The sequence below is a fragment of the Eptesicus fuscus genome, chromosome 13 (genome assembly GCF_027574615.1).
Source record: "Eptesicus fuscus isolate TK198812 chromosome 13, DD_ASM_mEF_20220401, whole genome shotgun sequence".
Lineage (NCBI taxonomy): Eukaryota > Metazoa > Chordata > Mammalia > Chiroptera > Vespertilionidae > Eptesicus > Eptesicus fuscus.
This window is the reverse complement of record NC_072485.1, coordinates 67,207,033-67,225,798: the sequence shown is the minus strand read 5'-3', so window position 1 is coordinate 67,225,798 and position 18,766 is coordinate 67,207,033. Positions and strand designations below refer to the sequence as shown.

The 18,766-nt window shown below is 45.7% G+C and overlaps 2 protein-coding genes across 3 annotated transcripts; one reads left to right on the top strand and one right to left on the bottom strand.

Moving 5' to 3' along the window:
• The first annotated feature begins 7,866 nt into the window (after positions 1 to 7,866).
• On the top strand, positions 7,867 to 13,418 carry PTPMT1 (protein tyrosine phosphatase mitochondrial 1). The gene is made up of 4 exons (XM_008146982.3): positions 7,867 to 8,521; positions 8,622 to 8,702; positions 11,613 to 11,804; positions 13,065 to 13,418. The coding sequence occupies exons 1-4, from the start codon at positions 7,991 to 7,993 to the stop codon at positions 13,212 to 13,214; spliced, it is 954 nt and encodes a 317-aa protein (XP_008145204.3). The 5' UTR covers positions 7,867 to 7,990; the 3' UTR covers positions 13,215 to 13,418.
• A 759-nt stretch (positions 13,419 to 14,177) lies between these two features.
• On the bottom strand, positions 14,178 to 18,692 carry KBTBD4 (kelch repeat and BTB domain containing 4). Of its 2 annotated transcripts, none has more exons than XM_028153435.2 (4): positions 18,600 to 18,692; positions 17,211 to 17,824; positions 15,792 to 15,898; positions 14,178 to 15,345 (listed from the first exon to the last, which is right to left on the bottom strand). In XM_028153435.2, exons 2-4 carry the CDS (start codon positions 17,797 to 17,799, stop codon positions 14,485 to 14,487), a joined length of 1,557 nt encoding a protein of 518 aa, XP_028009236.1. In that variant the 5' UTR covers positions 17,800 to 17,824; positions 18,600 to 18,692; the 3' UTR covers positions 14,178 to 14,484. The 2 variants fall into 2 exon arrangements, with proteins under 2 accessions (XP_028009236.1, XP_028009235.1); XM_028153434.2 differs by having other exon boundaries at positions 17,211 to 17,873; positions 18,600 to 18,665.
• Positions 18,693 to 18,766: the final 74 nt, after the last annotated feature.

Genomic DNA, 18,766 nt, shown 5'->3' with positions numbered 1-18,766 from the left:
TCCTTAATCATACTCTGTAGTTTACCATATAATATACATTTATTATGTCAATATATGACCATAGTAATAGTTTTATGTGTAATTTACTGAAAACATCCAAAAATTAAAGACCATTATAGCTTGTAGAACGTTGTCACATACATTGCCACAATTAATGTCACCATTAAATGTCTGAATTTTCTTTTAATATATTTTTATTGATTTCAGAGGGAGAGAGCGATAGAAACATCAGTGATGAGAGAGAACCATTGATTGGCTGCCTCCTGCAGGCAGTAGGGATCAAGCCTGCAACCCGAGCATGTGCCCTTGACCAGAATCGAACCTGGGACCCTTCAGTCTGCAGGCCGACACCCTATCCACCAAGCCAAACCAGCTAGGGCTGACTGTCTCTTAAGAGTACATTGATTAGCCAAAACCGGTTTGGCTCAGTGGATAGAGCGTCGGTCTTCGGATTGAAGGGTCCCAGGTTCGATTCCGGTCAAGGGCATGTACATTGGTTGCGGGCACATCCCCAGTGGGGTGTGTGCAAGAGGCAGCTGGTCGATGTATCTCTCTCATGTATCTCTCTCATCGATGTTTCTAGCTCTCTATCCCTCTCCCTTTCTCTCTGTGAAAAATCAATAAAATATATTTTAAAAAAAATAAAAAAAAAATAAAAAAAAATAAGAGTACATTGATTAAAGCTGGGGGTAGGGAAACAAGGAAGGGCTTAGGAAAGAAGAAGCAACAAGAGAGAGCCTAGGCGGAGCTGTTGTCAGCTCCCTGAAAAGTCAGAAAAAGGGGGTGTTAGAGACAAGTTCAGGGGGTTAGCCTGAGACAGGCTGCTGCTGTCCACTGTTTCCCAGGTTGCAAGTCCTGTGGGGACCCTTGAGTTTAGGACAGAAAAGTAAATATGCACGCCTGAGAGGGAAAGTGCTAAACATCTGAATTTTAAATGGATTCTTGGGCTTTTTTGAAGTTGGTGCTGTGAACATCACGCTGCATCACTCCTGGAGGCCAGTGAGGTCCGGTTGTCCTGCTTCCATCCCTATGGAGATTAATTAATTAGCTCAGGTGGCCTCAGCCTGATCCCTCCGTGGGCGTTTCCTATCAGCTTTTCATCTCATGCTTTTGTCCACTGATGACCATTGACTGAATCAGTTTTTTCACCAGGGATTGCAAAATGCTGTGTTTCTAATTCTCTCATTCTTTCCACATTTATTAGCTGGAATGCAAAATATTGAATTTCTAATTTTATTATTTCTTCCGCATTTATTAACAGGGAGGCTGCTATAGAGAAGAACCTTCCCTCACCAACCAGGGATATTTGGTTATTCCGAACTACAGTTCATACAGGAAAGGCAAGAGAAGAGAGGGCAGCAACCCTCCCTGGTGCTGTTCACTGATGTATCCCAAGAGCTGGAATATTGTCTGGAATATACAGGCCACTCAATAAAAAACTGTAAGTTGAATTGAAAGCCATATATTGGAATAATGTGCAACTCTTTGAAAATGATAAATTAAATAGGTATCTATCTTTAATGACATGGCATAATACTTATATTGGGGTTTTTATATATATATATTTTATTGTTTTTTTTACAGAGAGGAAGGGAGAGGGATAGTCAGAAACATCGATGAGAGAGAAACATCGATCAGCTGCCTCCTGCACACCTCCCACCGGGGATGTGCCCGCAACCAAGGTACATGCCCTCCACCGGAATCAAACCCGGGACCCTTCAGCCCGCAGGCTGACGCTCTATCCACTGAGCCAAACCAGTCAGGGCAATACTTATATTGTAGAGTGACAAAAAAGGTAACAGAACAGTAAATAACAGGATGAGTCAACTTTTATAAAAAATGTATATTTTAAATGTATCAAAAATAGGATGGATTGATGGGTAAATGTGAAAAAAGAAACAATTAAATGTTAATTGTAGCATTTAGGACTCAGTGGTTTTCAACCTGTGGGTCGCGACCCCTTTGGGAGTCGAACGACCCTTTCACAGGGGTCGCCTAAGACCTCCTGCATATCAGATATTTACATTACGATTCATAACAGTAGCAAAATTACAGTTATGAAGTAGCAACAAAAATAATTTTATGGTTGGGGGTCACCACAACTTGAGGAGCTGTATTAAAGGGTCGTGGCATTAGAAAGGTTGAGAACCACTGATTTAGGTGGCAGTTATATGAGTTTTCCCTGTTCAGTTTTCCTGTTTTTAATTTAGTTTTTTTAATATATTTTATTGATTTTTCACAGAGAGGAAGAGAGAGGGATAGAGAGTTAGAAACATCAATGAGAGAGAAACATCGATCAGCTGCCTCTTGCACACCCCCTACTGGGGATGTGCCTGCAACCGAGGTACATGCCCTTGACCGGAATCGAACCTGGGACCTTTCAGTCCGCAGGCCGACGTTCTATCCACTGAGTCAAACCGGTTTCGGCTGTTTTTAATTTATTTTATTATGAAAATGTTCATAACAAAATGATGGTAAAAATATATGCATAAAAATCTGTAGTTTGAAGAGAGGGTTTTGGGGTAAGAATGGAACTTTTTAGGTTATGTACTTTATATAAAGCAAAAATTGTAAATGATTCTTTGACACAGTAATTCCATATTTAGGAACCAATCCTACTATAGTAATTTAAATGTAGGACATGTAGAAATAATATGTAGAAAAATTATATAATATGTAGAAAGGAGGCGTGGGGGAGAAGTAGGAGAGGGTAAAGAGGGAATAAAAGATGATGGAAGGAAACTTGACTTGGGGTGGTGAACACACAATACAATGTACAGATGATGTATTAAAGAATTGTACACCTAAAACCTATATACCTTTTTAACCAGTCACCCCAATAAATTCAATTAAAAACTTTTCATGCTGGAAATGTTTGGAAACAAAAATTTTGAAATAGCCTAAATATCTAATAATAGAATAATTACTTTATGGTATAGCAATTAGGTTCATTTTAAATGATAAAGACAATGTAATAACATGAAAAGTGCTTATAGTATAACATTTAGTGAAAAAAATCATGACAAATTTTTATCAGCATGATTACAATGATTTTTTAAAAAAAGATTTTTATTGATTTCAGAGAGGAAGGGAGAGGGAGAGAGAGATAAAAACATCAATGATGAAAGAAAATTATTGGATCAAGCCCACAACCTGGCATGTGCCCTTGACTGGAATCAAAACCGGGACCCTTCAGTACACAGACTGAGGCTCTATACCCTGAGCCAAACCAGCTAGGGTTACAATGGTACACATAGACTACGTAATGATATCATATGACTCAACAATTGCAGTTAGGGGTATATCCAAGAGAAATGAAAACATATGTACACACACACACAAAAAAAATCTTGTATATGAATGTTAACAGCAATGTTATTCAAAAAGTGGAAACAACCCAAATTATTATCAACTAATAAATGGAGAAAAGAAAACATGGTATATCTACACAATGAAATATAAAAAGAAATACATTATGATACATGCTACAATATGGAGAAACCTTGAAGCATTATGCTAAGTAAAAGAAGCCATTTTGTGTGATTCCATTTATTTGAAATGTTCAGAACAGGCAAATCTATAGAAACAGAAAATAAATTAGTGGTTACCTAGGGCTGTTGGTTTGGGGGGAAGTGGAGAGTGAGTACTAATGGGAATGGGGTTTCTTTGAGGGATGATAAAAATGTTCTAAAACTGTTTGTGGTGATGATTGCACAACTCTGTGAACACACTAAAACCATTGACCTGTACACCTGTGCAACAAAGGGTTGCCAGTTCAATTCCCAGTCTGGGCACATACCTGGGTTGCAGGTATTCCCCATTGGGGCATATACAGAAAGCAACCTGTTGATGTTTCTCTTCCCTTTCTCTCTTTAAGCATGTCCTTGGGTAAGGATTAAGAAAACAAAAAGGCCCTGCCAGTGTTGCTCAGTGGTTGAGCCTTGGCCCATGAACCTGAAGGTCATGGTTTGATTCCCAGTCAGGGCACATGCCTGGGTTGTAGGTTTGATCCCCAGTAAGGGTCATGCAGGAGGCAAGGGCAAGGGACATGCAGGAGGCAGGTGATTAATGTTTCTCTCTCATAGATGTTTCTATCTCTCTATTCCTCTCCCTTCCTCTCTGTAAAATCAATATATATATATATATATATATAAATATATAAATATGTAAATATATAAATATATAAATACACACACACACACACACACACACATATATATATATATATATGCTGAGTGGCCAGATGATTATGACCACCCCATCAGTACTTCGTTGGGCCACCTTTTGCCTTCAATACTGCGACGATTCTTCTTGGCATTGACTCCACGAGATGTTGAAAGGTGATGCGAGGAATCTGACTCCATGCCTGATGAATAGCACTGTCCAGTTCTGTGAGATTTGATGGTTGTGGAACCAGCTGCCTGATGGCTCTTTTAACTTCGTCCCACAAATGCTCAATTGGATTGAGATCTGGTGATTGTGGGGGCCACCTAAGCAAGGTAAAGTCTCCCTCATGTTCTTGAAACCACTCCTGCACAATATGAGCACCGTGGCATGTCAACAATTGCTGGGAAGCAGAACCTCAAGGAATTGAGATAATGCTCCAGAGCATGGCGGGTTTTCTTCTATTTTTATACATTACAATCAAAGGAGGGACGTAGGTGGGTTACATTCAATCCATTGGTGATAGACTAGAGAGGTGGGAGAAAACAAAGCAAAGGGGGGGAAACCTCTGGGATTGGATAAAAAGTAAAATGATAGACACGTACTTAGGTGGGTGCAGGAACAATTAACATGATAACAATGAAGGAATTTGTGGTATCTGTCCTGGCTCCCTGGCACATTAGGTTATGCCCAAGGGGCCGGAAAAAGGGAAGTTACAATTACCAGGACATTTCAAGGATATGTAGACTAGAGGCCCGGTGCACGAAATTCGTGCATGGAGGGGGGTTGTCCCTCAGCCCAGCCTGTACCCTCTCCAATATGGGACCCCCTTGAGGGATGTACGACTGCCTAAACGGTGGGATCGGGCCTAAACGGGCAGTCGGACATCCCTCTCACAATCCGGGACTGCTGGCTCCCAACTGCTTGCCTGCCTGCCTTCCTGATTGCCCTTAACCGCTTCTGCCTGCCAGCCTGATCACCCCCTAACCACTCTGCTGCCAGCCTGTTTGCCCCCAACTTCCCTCCTCTGCCAGCCTGGTCACCCCTAACTGCCCTCTCCTGCAGGGTTGATCACCTCCAACTGCCCTCCCTTGCAGGCTTGGTCCCTCTCAACTGCCCTCCCTTGCAGGCTGGGTGCCTCCCAACTGCCCTCTCCTGCTGGCCATCTTGTGGTGGCCATCTTGTGTCCACATGGTGGCAGGATCTTTGACCACATGGGGGCAGCTATATTGTGTATTGCAGTGATGATCAATCTGCATATTACTCCTTTATTAGATAGGATAGAGGCCTGGCACAGGGGTGGGGGCCAGCTGGTTTGCCCTGAAGGGTGTCCCGGATCAGGTGGGGGTTCCCTTGGGGTGTGGGGCGGCCTGAGCGAGGGGCCTGTGGTGGTTTGCAGGCTGGCCACACCCCCTGGCAACCCAAGTGGAGGCCCTGGTATCTGGAATTTATTTTCCTTCTACAATTGAAACTTTGTAGCCTGGAGTGGAGCCAAGCCTGGGGCTCCCTCCAAGGCCGGCAGCCATTTGTGTTGGGGTTATAATTGAAACTTTGTTGCCTTAGGCGGGTGGGCCCGGCCAGGGTGTGCGGAAAGCTTTGCTTCCCCTGTTACCGGCGGCAACCCTGGCCTGCTCTCTCAAGCTCCATTCTGCCGCCATTTGTTTGAATTTGTTTACCTTCTATAATTGAAACTTTGTAGCTTGAGTGGAGGCTTAGGCCTGGCAAGGGCAGGCGGAAAGCTTGGCTTCCTCTGTTACCTAGGAAACCTTGCTCTCTGTGGCTGTAGCCATCTTGGTTTGGGTTAATTTGCATGCTCGCTCTGATTGGATGGTGGGTGTGGCCTGTGCGCGTGGCTTGTGGATGTGTCGGAGGTCAATTTGCATATTTGTCTATTATTAGATAGGATGCAAAAAGACTGGCTCAGTTTAAGTAAAGGTTGACTTTGTCAGTGAAGATACTAGCCTAGGACGTTAGGACAGTATCTAGGACACAATAACTGCTTTAGTTAAAGTTTAATTTCAGACCAGCCTTTGTGGTTACTTTAGGTCTTTGAGTTTGCAAGAATGTCACCCTAACCGGTTTGGCTCAGTGGATAGAGCGTCAGCCTGTGGACTGAAGGGTCCCAGTTTCGATTCTGGTCAAGGGCATGTACCTTGGTTTCGGGCACATCCCCAATAGGGGGTGTGCAGGAGGCAGCTGATAAATGTTTCTCTCTCATCAATGTTTCTAACTCTCTATCCCTCTCCCTTCCTCTCTGTAAAAAATCAATAAAATATATTAAAAAAAAAAAGAATGTCATGCAGGCCTTCCCTGAGTTTGTCAGGTTAGCATGTGGCCCCTTTCGTCTACACATCCCTATTTTGGTCATAAATCAATCCAAAGGATGCATTGATGACCAACCTTTTGATTGGATAATGGAGTCCCACGGTGCTAGGAAGGCTCATTCTTAGGATGTCTCACTGTCAGCATGTCTTGCTGAGCAGGTGGACCACTGGGGATGGGGCAAGACCATAACCTTAGATGGCTTAGATGGCATTTAAGGTCAGATTAATATTATTTTTTTAAAAAGGCAGGTAAATGGGAGGCAGTCAAATCCTATATGTCTTTGCTAAAAAGTATTCTGGATCATTTCTAATTTTTGAGCCACCATGATCCGAGTCTTTTTGCTGTTTGGCAAGTTTTGTTTTTCTGCATCTAGTATAACATTTACATACCAGGAACAAAAGTATCTGCTATTATCCAAAAGTTCCAATTTTTCTTCTGGGCAGTTAATTTCATCCATTCCTATAATTAGACAATATTCATCTAAAATACTCATTTAAATTAGATCTATATATAATTCTACCAGGGGAATTATTAGAGAGGTGTTCTTAGAGAGGTTTGTCCAAGGTAGGAAACATATTTTTTTAAAAAATTAAAAAAATGGGTGAGTTGTATGGCATGTGAATTATATCTCAATAAAGTTATTGTAAAATTTTTAAATGGTACAAATAAAAAAGAAAATTGGAGAAAAATTAATGTACTGTGTTTGTGGTGGTAGGATTATAAATGATTAAAGTAAATTTTTACTTATTTATTTTGACGGTATAGCAAAGGTGGAAATTTTTTTATTTAATTTTTTTTAAAATATGTTTTTATTGATTTCAGAGAGGAAGGAAGAGAGATAGAAACATCAATTATGAGAATCATTGATCGGCTGCCTCCTGGATGCCCCACACTGGGAATTGAGCCCACAACCCAGGCATGTCCCCTTGACCAGAATTGAACCTGGGACTCTTCAGTCCACAGGCTGACAGTCTATCCACCGAGCCAAACCAGCTAGGGCTGAAAATTTATTGAAGAACAAGGACAGACTCCCACATGGGGAGGGGGAAATTAGTCCCCAGAAACCTGTCTTAAACGCACCAGATGCATATCCCAGACAACTATTTACAACCATTACATCTTTGTAGGTTGTGGGTATTACACTTAAGCGTATCATATTTTTCTTAATGGTGTATTAATGCATTTTCATAATACACTATAGATCTTACATTTTTTCCCTAATATGCATTTGGGTCAGGAGGAGGGAGCCAGGACTTCAGGCAGATGGGGGGTGGGGGGTGGAAAAGGCCCTATCAACCCAGGTTCTCCGCGGAGCGGCCACACCCTCACCTGGGGTCAGGGGCCCCGCCCTCCCGCCGGGATTCGGAGCGTCCCAGGCCCCCAGGCCATTGGCCAGGTCCCCGCCTCCCCGGCCGGGGTCACAGGTCCGCCCGCCGGGGTCAGGCCCCTCTCAGCCGGGCCCCAGCCCCCTCCCGCGGGAGGAGGGCCGCCGGCCACGGGCATGGGTCGCAGTTTGACTCGCCGAACAGCCACGGGCCTCTGGCCCCGGACGCGCCCTCCCTCGGCCGGGGCCCTGCTGTCCCGCCCCGGGAGCCATGGTCCCTCCCCCGAGGCCGGCAGCCCCTCCTCCAGCTCCATGCAGCGGGTCTGGGGATCCCCGGTGTCCATCGCGGAGACCTCGGGGGCCAGGCCGGAGGGCTCCGCGCCCGAGGGGCCCGCGCCCGCCGCGTCGCCTTCGCGGGAGGCCTCGGACGACTCGCAGCCTCCGTCCTCGTCCCCCTCCTGGCTCTCCTCGCGGCCGCCGACCGCGAGCCCGGCGGCGGACGGGCCGCTGCTGCGCCAGGCCGCGTGGGGCGGGATGGCGGCCGGCACGTTGCTGGAGGCCGGCCTGGCCCGGGTGCTCTTCTACCCGACGCTGCTCTACACGATGGTCCGCGGGAGGGTGCCGGGCCGGGCGCGCCGCGACTGGTACAACCGCATCGACCGCACGGTGCTGCTGGGCGCGCTGCCGCTGCGGAGCATGACGCGCCGGGTGAGCGGGCCGGGGGGCCGGGCCGCCGGGCTGGGCGCCTGTTCCGTGCGGGGCCCCCGGGCCTCGGCGCCTGTTCTGAGCCCCCTCTTTACCTCGGCAGCTGGTAGAGGACGAGAACGTGCGCGGAGTGATCACCATGAACGAGGAGTATGAAACCAGGTTCCTGTGCCACTCCGCGAAGGTGAGGGGCCGGGGCCGGGGCCGGGGCCGGGGCCGTGACCGTGACCGTGACCGTGACCGGGGGCTGGGACGGTGGCCGAGCCGGGAGAGCCGGGGTGCTGCAGGGGACCGCGGCCGGGAGACCGGTGTCCAGGCCTGTTTGCCCCCCTGAAGAGCAGGGTCTGGTACTCTCAGCTTAAATGGCTGCGACCGAAGGTAGAAACTAATTGTGAAACAAAAACTGTTTGTGAAAGGCGTTTAACAGTAGAGTTGACAACGTCTGGTTACCCCTTTGGGCACGAATGTATTTTTAACTTCGGTAATTAAGAATCAGTCACCAGCCCTAACCGGTTTGGCTCAGTGGATAGAGCGTCGGCCTGCGGACTGTAGGGTCCCGGGTTCGATCCTGGTCAAGGGCATGTACCTTGGTTGCGGGCACATCCCCAGTACGGGGTGTGCAGGAGGCAGCTGATGGATGTTTCTCTCTCATCGATGTTTCTAACTATCCCTCTCTTCCTCTCTGTAAAAAGTCAATAAGATATATTGATAAAAAAGAACCAGTAATCAAATTTGAAAGGCAACTTTTCTTTGGCTTGCTGATTTCATTCATTCAACACTTACTGAGCACTAAGTATGGATGAGGCGCTGCCCTAGGCATGCAAGACAGAGGCCCTATAAACTTTGAGAAGAAAAGCCACCCCCCACTCCCGAAGAGTACATTTATCGTAAAACCCATTGAAAAACTGCATCCGGTTAATTTGACTCTGACTTGAGGGTCTTTTCATTCATGTGTTAGAGATGTAGTGGAGTTACAAAGTACTGTCATAACGAAGTTCAGGCCTAAAACATAATTTTCATTCAGTGTGAATGCTTGTGGAACTCTACCTCTGTTAGCACTATACAATTATCTTTCTTGTTTACTGTACTAGCACGGCCTGATGCCGATGCTGTAATTTCAACCCGTAGATTTTTTAAACCTTAAAGACATGTGTGACTCACATTTAAAATATATTGATTAGTGATGGCATGCATTTTTTTTTTATGGCATGCATTTTAAAGAATGGGTAACAGTTCCTTCCATTTCCGAAAGTACTTTGCCATAAAGCCTCAGAAGCTATTAGCCAGAATGATAAATGTTCCTTAGTGTGGTCAGCCCTGTGGAGCAAGAGGAATCATAGAAAGCGTGTGGTTGCTGGTTGTGAGGCATTGACATTCATCTTAAATAACTATATTATCCCACTAGCCTAGAAAAAAGAAATCTCCAAGGCAGTGGTCCTCACATTGTAATACGATCTATCAGGCTCCTTAAAATATCATATTCCTAGGTACAAGCCCCAGAGAGTCTAACTCAGGAACTTCAGCTTGGGTCCCAGGATCTGAATATTTTGCAAGCACTCCAGGAATTTCTGATGTAATCCTATATAATAAAACCCTAATATGCAAATCAATTAAACGGCAGAATGACCGGTCGCTATGATGCACACTGACCACCAGGGGGCAGACACTCAATGCAAGGAGCTGCCCCCCTGGTGGTCAGTGCGCTCTCACAGGGGAAGCTTCGCTCAGCCAGGCTCACGCAGCCACCTCGGTGGCAGAAGCCTCTCCTGCCTGGTGGCGGTCCGACATCCTCCGAGGGGTCCTGGATTGTGAGAGGGTGCAGGCGGGGCTGATGGACACCCCTCTCCCCTTAGTGTACACATGTTGTGCACCGGGCCTCCAGTTGAAGCATAAGCTACGTGCTGCAAAGCTGTTTGCTAATTTCATGAGCTGTATTGACCTTCATTCAGAGTTCTAAAGTCTCTGGTTATAGCTAAAGAGATTAACAAGAGTATCTGAAGGCTTAAAGCAAAAAAAAAAAAAAAAGTTGCTCAGTTTGCCAGAGGCCTTTTTTCTATTTCTGATTCTTCTATTTTGTTTTTTAGTATATATTTTTATTGATTTCAGAGAGGAAGGGATAGGGAGAGATAGAAACATCAAAGATGAGAGAGAATCATTGATTGGCTGCCTCCTGTATGCCCTCCACTGAGGACCAAGCCCCCAGCTTGGGCACCTGCCCTGACTTGGAATTGAATCATGACCTCCTGGTTCATGGGTCGATGTTCAACCACTGAGCCACACCGGCTGGGAACTAACTCTATTTTATTTTTTTCGCTGTCTGACCAACGGCTGATTCTGTGGGCTAACTCTATTTTCTACCACATACCCTCTCAAGAAAAAAGTGGTAAAAAGAGACTTATGGACAGAGAAATAGAAAGCTCTCGCAAAATATAGTAGCCCAACCCCGCAGCTTAGGTTAATGCTTAGGCACCAAGATTATGCAAAGAGACAGTTTCACAACTTTTGTAGATGAATTTTATGTAGCTAATGTTTCGCAGTTAAAAACTCAAATACCCAAAGGGCACTTTAAGAACACTTTAAATCTTGGACATAATTCTAACTCAGCAGCATAGTTATTGTTTGGTGAAAGACCAACCATGTAGGTCAGTCATTGCAAAAATATTTCTGGCCCTGGCTGGTGTGGTTCAGTTGGTTGAGCGCCATCCTATGCACCTAAAGGTCCCCAGTTTGATTCCCGGTCAGAGCATAGACCCAGATTTGGGGCTCCATCCCTAGTAGGGGTGTATTCATGTGTTCGGGAGACAGTTGATTGATATTTCTCTCACACTGATGTTCCTCTCTTGCCCTCTCTCTAAAAATATCAATAAAAACATACTTTAAAAGAAAACATACTTTAAAATTTTTTATTCAGTAACATAGTACTCTGAATTGGGATTTTGGAGACTTCCAGTTTGGATGGGTAGGTGCTGGAAAAGGGGAGGACAAAATATTTCTGGAAGAATTGTTAGAAAACAGTAAACAGTTTATTCACAGTGTAGTAAACACTAACATCTGGCTTTTTTCATTCTTTTTATCCTGGTGGACCTGGTCACAGGAGTGGAGGAAAGTAGGAGTTGAGCAGCTGCGACTCAGCACAATAGACATGACTGGAATCCCAACCTTGACTAACCTCCAGAAAGGAGTTCAGTTTGCTCTCAAGTACCAGTCTCTGGGCCAGAGTGTGTACGTGCATTGTAAGGCTGGGCGCTCCAGAAGTGCCACTATGGTGGCAGCGTATCTGATTCAGGTAGGAGAGGTCTTTCTGGATTGGTCCCATTTACAGGCGATTTTCAGAACTTCAGTAGCCTAGTCTACAGGTGGGCCTTGCTGGAAGGAGCCATGTCCCCAGTTTCAGACTGTTGGGAGGTGGAAAGTACCTGAGCTTTGTAAATAGGTTGACCTGTGGCTTTGCCACCTGCCAGCTATGTGACCTTTTGCAAAAGTGGCTTCTCTGTCCAATGCTGTTTCCTTAAACTAAATGTGTTATGGAGTTTGAATGAGAAAGTATGTCAAGCACTGACTTACCGCAGACACTCAATAAATGGAGTTGCAAAGGATATTAACACCAGCTGAGGGCTGGAAACACTTGTTAAAAATAGCATGTCTAGTACTGTAAATAGTGCTGATCACTTACGGCTCTATAGTACTCAGATTTCTTCAAGTGTTTCAGAGTAGTTTTGGACATTTGTTTCTAGAAACAGGATCCATTGGAATTTTGCCTATCAATTTGTTACGATCAGCAGGTGGGACACTAACTAGTAAAAATATTGAGAAGCAGATACTCTTATCATTCCATTGTATGCCCCCTGCTTAGCTCATTTTTGTTACCTGTCTGGTCCCTGCAGAGCATTTACTAAGTCATGTGGATAGTTTAAGGAAAAAGGAAATGTAAAGATAACCACCTGGCCTTGTTTGTGTTACTGTGGATTGGGAGTATGTGATTTAACAATACTAAAGCATTGGTCATTAGGACTGTTTGCTGAAAACAGGGTCTCAGGAGGATATTTTGGGCCAAGTGAAAATTGAACCTGCAGGCTAGAATCTATATTTTCTTGGTTCGGTTGTGTTCTAAACCAGTAAGTTTAGGACACAAAGATAACCCTACCAGTAAAATTTAAAGTGTTGTTTTTCTAGTTATGGTGACAAGTTGCATAAAAACATCTACTCTTTCCAGGAAACTTTTACCCACTGGTCCAGCTCAGGGAGGACACCTAGTAGGCCTTGGCAGGCTTGGATTTAGGATCTGAGCTCCACATGTTCAACCTTCTTTTGCCAGAGTTTGGCAGAGCAAGAATTAAGTAGACTGACTTGTCCCCCTGGCCTGTAATTTGAGGCTGGTTAACTGAGAGTGCTCAAGTGCTCTCCCTTATAATATATGGAACATGATTTTTAGTACCCCTCGCCCAATGGAGTTTTTATAAAAATGAAATTCTGGGAGCCCATTAGCATGTCATTAGGTCAAGACACTTTACACCAGCTTCTTTCATTTCCCAACCCTGTACTTCAGGTGTACAACTGGAGCCCAGAGGAGGCTGTACGAGCCATCGCCAAGATCCGGTCACACATCTATATCAGACCTGGCCAATTTGAAATTCTCAAAGAGTTCCACAAGGAGATAACTGCAAAGAAGGAGCTGTATCACACATCACAGACATGAAGTATGTGGATTAGAAAGAACTCAAGACAAACCTGCTGGCAATAGAAGGCAAATGTTTAACAGGACCAATGGGGCTTAAGCCCAGACAACGTAACAGAAGTGTGCTAAGTAATGGGTAATTTTTCTCCCTTCGTCATGGTTTCGTTTTCCTGAAATAACACTGTTGTATGGCTAGAAAGATTTAGCCCGGCTTTTATTTGCAGGGTATGGGATGTGGGATAGGGCTGAGGGTGTCTTATTTTTTTGAATAAGGTCAAAGAAATCTATCATGCACCTACCGTTGCACCTGGTGATACTTAGCACCATAACTCAAAGACATTTAACACTAGGAAGAGAAGAAATACTCAGCTCTGGCTCTTTGCCAGTCAGAATCTCAATTCACTGGCCCCTCACTTTTGGAGCCGCAATCCTGTGTATAAAAAAAGGAAATATGGTATTCGATCAGGGTTGTGGCTGACTTAGAAATGCGTGTGCATGTAATTAGTTTCCCTTAGGAAGTCACCCTTTCAGAATTCAAAACAGACACACATATCCCTCTAGAAACTTTATTTGTATGAACAGTTTCTAGCTCTTGACTGGACTTAGAACTTTTAAAAGAGTAGAGACCTTATATATTTGAGTTTGAAAATGGTTCTGCTATTAATAAAAAATAATCCTTTATACTTTTTTCTGGCTTATCCCTTAGAGTAAGCCAAAAATCAAACCAAAGCAAACATTTCCTGACAGACAGATGAGAAAGCAATAGACACAATGTCCAGAATTTTAGAGTTGAGTCTTGCTGGTGAAGGACACCTTCAGTTTTGTCCATTCTCCCAACCAAAGCCTGAAGGAAAATTCTTCAACACCTAATTCTTTGTGAAAAAATTACCAAATAACTTTGCAGACTATAGAAGAAAGAAAGATGGGGCATTTTTCCTTTTGTCCTGGGGTCAGGGGTGCTTATATTTAACACTGATCAGGTAAAGAGGGGAGGCTGTACGTAAGATCCGAGGAGAGGCTTGCTCTGAGCAATCTGTGGTAGGCACAGGGCTACCAGGGATGGCAGAGAACAGGCTGACCTGTTCTCATTCAAGCAGCCAGCTGAGCAGTGGCAGTCTAGAGAGCCCCCAAATGGCTGCCCCTATGGATTCAGGGAAGGGCTGAGTGCTGCCTTTTGAACATGTGCCACAAAATCACAGTACTCTGAATTGGGATTTTGGAGACTTCAGTTTGGATGGGTAGGTGCTGGAAAAGGGGAGGACAAAAGTCAGCCGCTCTTCCCTCCACGGCCTTATGCCAACACAAACTGCAAATTAGTAAGCAGCACCTTAATGCCTCTGGTGACTGTTATAGTTGAAGTGGCAGGATCAAGCTTGTAGGTGTTGGCATCCCCCTTTTTATATCGATCCCGAAAAACATAAATGCTCCCATTACAGCTGGCGATCTTCCAGAGGGGTGGGGTCGAGCTCCAGGCCTCAGGAAGGCAAAGCCGGGTAAAGCTGTCTAGCAGGGGATTGTAGCATACCAGGGAGTCCCCTTCAGCCACGATGAACACCAGATCCTTATGCACAGCTGCATGCATGCGGCCGGCAAAGGGCAGCACATAGGGCTTCATGTAGCACTTGTCTGTCTCTGTATCAAAGCACTGGATGAGTCGGGAAGGTTTGGTAAAAAAGTCCAGGTCATTCTCCTCCCCCCCTAGTAAGTAGATGATCCCGTTGAGATTGGCTCCAGCGGCCCCTGACACAGCCACCTCTAGCTGTGTTGTCTCTATCCAGATGTTATAATCTACCTGGTAATAGATAACTGCATTGGAGAGGGTATCCTGCAGTGTCTTGCCACCCAGTGAATATATAGCATCTCTCCCGGGCACAGACACCATGGTGTGCTGGAGCCGGTCCCGGGGTAAGGGCGCACACCACTCCCAGTCCACAGTGGCATTGTTACACTTCCACATGCGCCGTGGGATGGACCCTCCTACCACGTACAGGTCTCCACCATGCTTGCAGGCTGCAGTGATCTGGTGGCACAAGCTGTTTTGGCCACGTACACTGATGGAGTCATCTTCAGCACAGTGCAAGGACACAGCCAGTGAGTGGGTACGAGATGACTCTTTCCCGATCAGATAAATGTGCACGTTCTCCCCAATTTCCTATTGGAAAAATTAAAATTATAAATGATATCTACCGGTTCTAGGCTAAGGCTCAGCTTAGACTCAACGCCTTAAGGTCTTAGGCCACACACTTGTATTTTGCTCCAGCCTGCTCCCCTCCAGTTTCTGTGTGTCCCTGACTCTCCTCCAGTCACTGTCTTTCAGGCATTTTATGCCAGGGCAGAGAATCTGTTGCACTCATCCTTTCAGCTTCTTAAAACTATCATGAGCTGGTGAGGCAGACAAAGGGTGCTTAGGATTGTTAATGCAGGGATGAAAGTAGTTCCCTCAAGGAGCTTTGGAGCTCAGAGGCACACATATCCTTCTCCCCCAGCTCCTATCAACTTCAAGCCAGAGACAATCACCAGTCATCAAAACGGCCAGCCCAACTGACGGGTGTAATACATGGTTAGTGTAGTGTCCCAATCCAAGGAAACCTGCCTTACCTTCAAGCTACTCTTGAGTGACTCTGCAAAAGACTCTCTTTCCTCTTTATTAAAATTGATCCAGGCTTCTATTGCCTCTGTTGGGTTCTGGGAACATGGAACTCCATCTGTTGAGACCCAGAGGAAAGGCATGGTCAACGGCACTCTGACAATCCAAAAGGGAGATTTAGAGCCAGGGACTTTAAATACATGAACCACTTTGTTAGTCTACTACCACGTATGTATGTGTACATGTATGAGAAAATCTCAAATTGCCTTTTAATCAAAATGGGTGGTTTGATATGCTCCCATTTGCCAGTAGGCTGCAGAGCTCACACCTAAAGTATGTGTATATCTCACTTGCAGTGTCAGGATTGTAACCTAAACTTGGCCCATCACTTAAAATGTTTTTTTAGGGCCCAGCCAGCATGGCTCAGTGGTTGTGTGTCAACCTATGAACCAGGATGTCATGGTTTGATTTCTGGTCAGAGCACATGCCCTTGGGTTGTGGGCTTCATCCCCGAGGTGGGGAGTGGGGGGAGGGAGCAGGAGGCAGCCAATCAATGATTCTCATAATTGATGTTTCTATCTCTCCCTCTCCCTTCCTCTCTGAAATCAATAAAAAAATATATATTTTTTAAAGTTTTTTTAGGTTGCCGAAACCAGTTTGGCTCAGTGGGTAGAGCGTCGGCCTGTGGACTGAAAGGTCCCGGGTTCGATTCCGGTCAAGGGCATGTACCTCAGTTGCAGGCACACCCCCAGTAGGGGGTGTGCAGGAGGTGGCTGATCTATGTTTCTGACTTTCTATCCCTCTCCCTTCCTCTCTGTAAAAAATCAATAAAATATATTTTTTAAAAAAAGAAAAGTTGTTTTTAGGTATCTTGACTTATCCATCATTCATCATAAATTTACTTAGGTAACAGGTACATGCAGAGTGCAGGATGGATAAGAACACCTATGGTCCTAGCTGGTTTGGCTCAGTGGATACAGTGTCGGCCTGTGGACTGAAGGGTCCCAGGTTCGATTCCAGTCAAGAGCACTTGCCTGGGTTGCGGGCTCAATCCCCAGTAGGGGGTGTGCAGGAGGCATCCAGTCAATGATTCTCATCATTGATGTTTCTATCTCTCCTTCTGAAATCAATATAAATATATTTAAAATAAACAGAAGTAGGAAAAAAAAAAAAAAAAAGAACACCTATGCACAGGGGAGATTAGAGTATACATACAAATATTTCCTCACTACCTTCTGCTCCTTTTCCTGGAGTCTTCCTCAAAAGGGGACTCAGTCTCTGACAGCAGCTACACTAATCTCAACTCAATTTCTTTCAGAAGATATCTAAATTCCCAGCAATACTGTAAACTAACACCAGGAAGCCTGAGGGTTCCTTTTTCTTGAACTAGAACATGCACTGGGTATGATATGCCCCCGCCTTCAACTTACCGGAGATGATATCAGTGAGTAGGTGGTGGGGCAAGTGGAGAAATTCCTCTGTGTCCTGCAGCTGGGCTAGGTGGGCCTTAGCACAGTGCTTGGCAGCAGTGTAGAGCTCAGGATCACTGTGCCGATCTGCCAGCCACATCACCTGAAGGCAGTTCCCCACCTGTACTGTGCGGGCCAAAAACCGAGAACATTCCTCAAAGAGAGATGTCAGCTGGTACATATCTGACACCTCATAAATTTCCTGCAGCTCATCAGCTCTAAGTTTCACAGTCCCATGGTAGATATAATCAACCAGGAGCTGGAAAACAGACTCACTGACATCCTGCAGCACAATCACCCGGTTGTGGGCCTCCTTCAGGTTGGAAGTGAACATGGACCGGAAGAAGCAGCTTTGAGCTGAGAGGACCAGCCGGTGGAGCTGAAACTCCCGTCCTTCCACTGAAATGGTGACGTCAGCAAAGAGCTCTTCCTCCAGACACAGTTTCATGATGCCCTGAGCCACACGGCCTGAGTGTGACCGATCTTTGAAAGTGTAGTTCACAAAGTAGTTTTCATCCATGAATGCTCCAGGCTCCTCTGGTGATTCCATGGTAGCCAACTTCTCTGCCAGTCGTCTGCAAAGTAACACCACCCTCAATAACTTAAGGAATCCACAGCCACAGTCTATGAATCAAATGGTGCAATTCAGAGAGGGAGAAGGAAAAAGTGATTGTTCACAAAGTGGGCCCAGATTGTCCTTAATCCTGGTCCCGCCAATAATATCTCTGATGATCCCCTTCAACTACAGCTGGGTTCATTCAGCAATGGCACCCCAAACCTACTAACATCAATACAATTTCTTACTATGGGTGTTTCCTTTCCGTGATGTAACAGAAGGCCTGGTATTTTGTGGTCAAGGCATGAAAACAAGGGGCTGGAGTAAGCCAACTATCTTAAAAATCTGTCCAAGAGCCTTCAAACCAAATAACTACTGGGTATAAAACTAGCGATGTTCTAGAGAGTAGAACCAGGCAGATGTTCTCCCTCCCCCGGCGCTCGCATGGAGTCCAGACCTTCTACTATGAGGCTTGGCAGGGACATCTGTCAGCCCCACATTTGCTCTTTTCTGAGTTTCTCGCATTTCTCAGCTCACCCTAATGACTCCCCAAGGCTCCGTCCCAGAACTCGAGACAGAGCCCAGTCGCCCCAAACCCAGGGCACAAGGAGGCCCAATGCCACGTGCAGTGTGGCCGCTCCACCTGGAGTCTGCCTGGGAAACGGTCGCCGGGGAACCGTTCTCCGCCCAGCCGCCCCCCAGGCCCGCCAGCCCCCGGCAAAAGCTTAGCTAAAGAAGCGGGGAAGGGGTGTGGAATGTGGAACCCAGAACCCCGCCCCTCCCCCTCCTCTCACCGTTCCAATTCTTTAGGGTCCTCGCCTTCTTTCCAGATTCTGCCACACCAAGCTAGGGCCACGTTCAGCTCACGGTTTTCCCACCAGCTTGCCTTGTTTTCTCACCTGCTTCCCTTCCTATCATTCCGAAGCCCAGATCCCGGAATCTCTGCTTTGGGCCCGGCGTC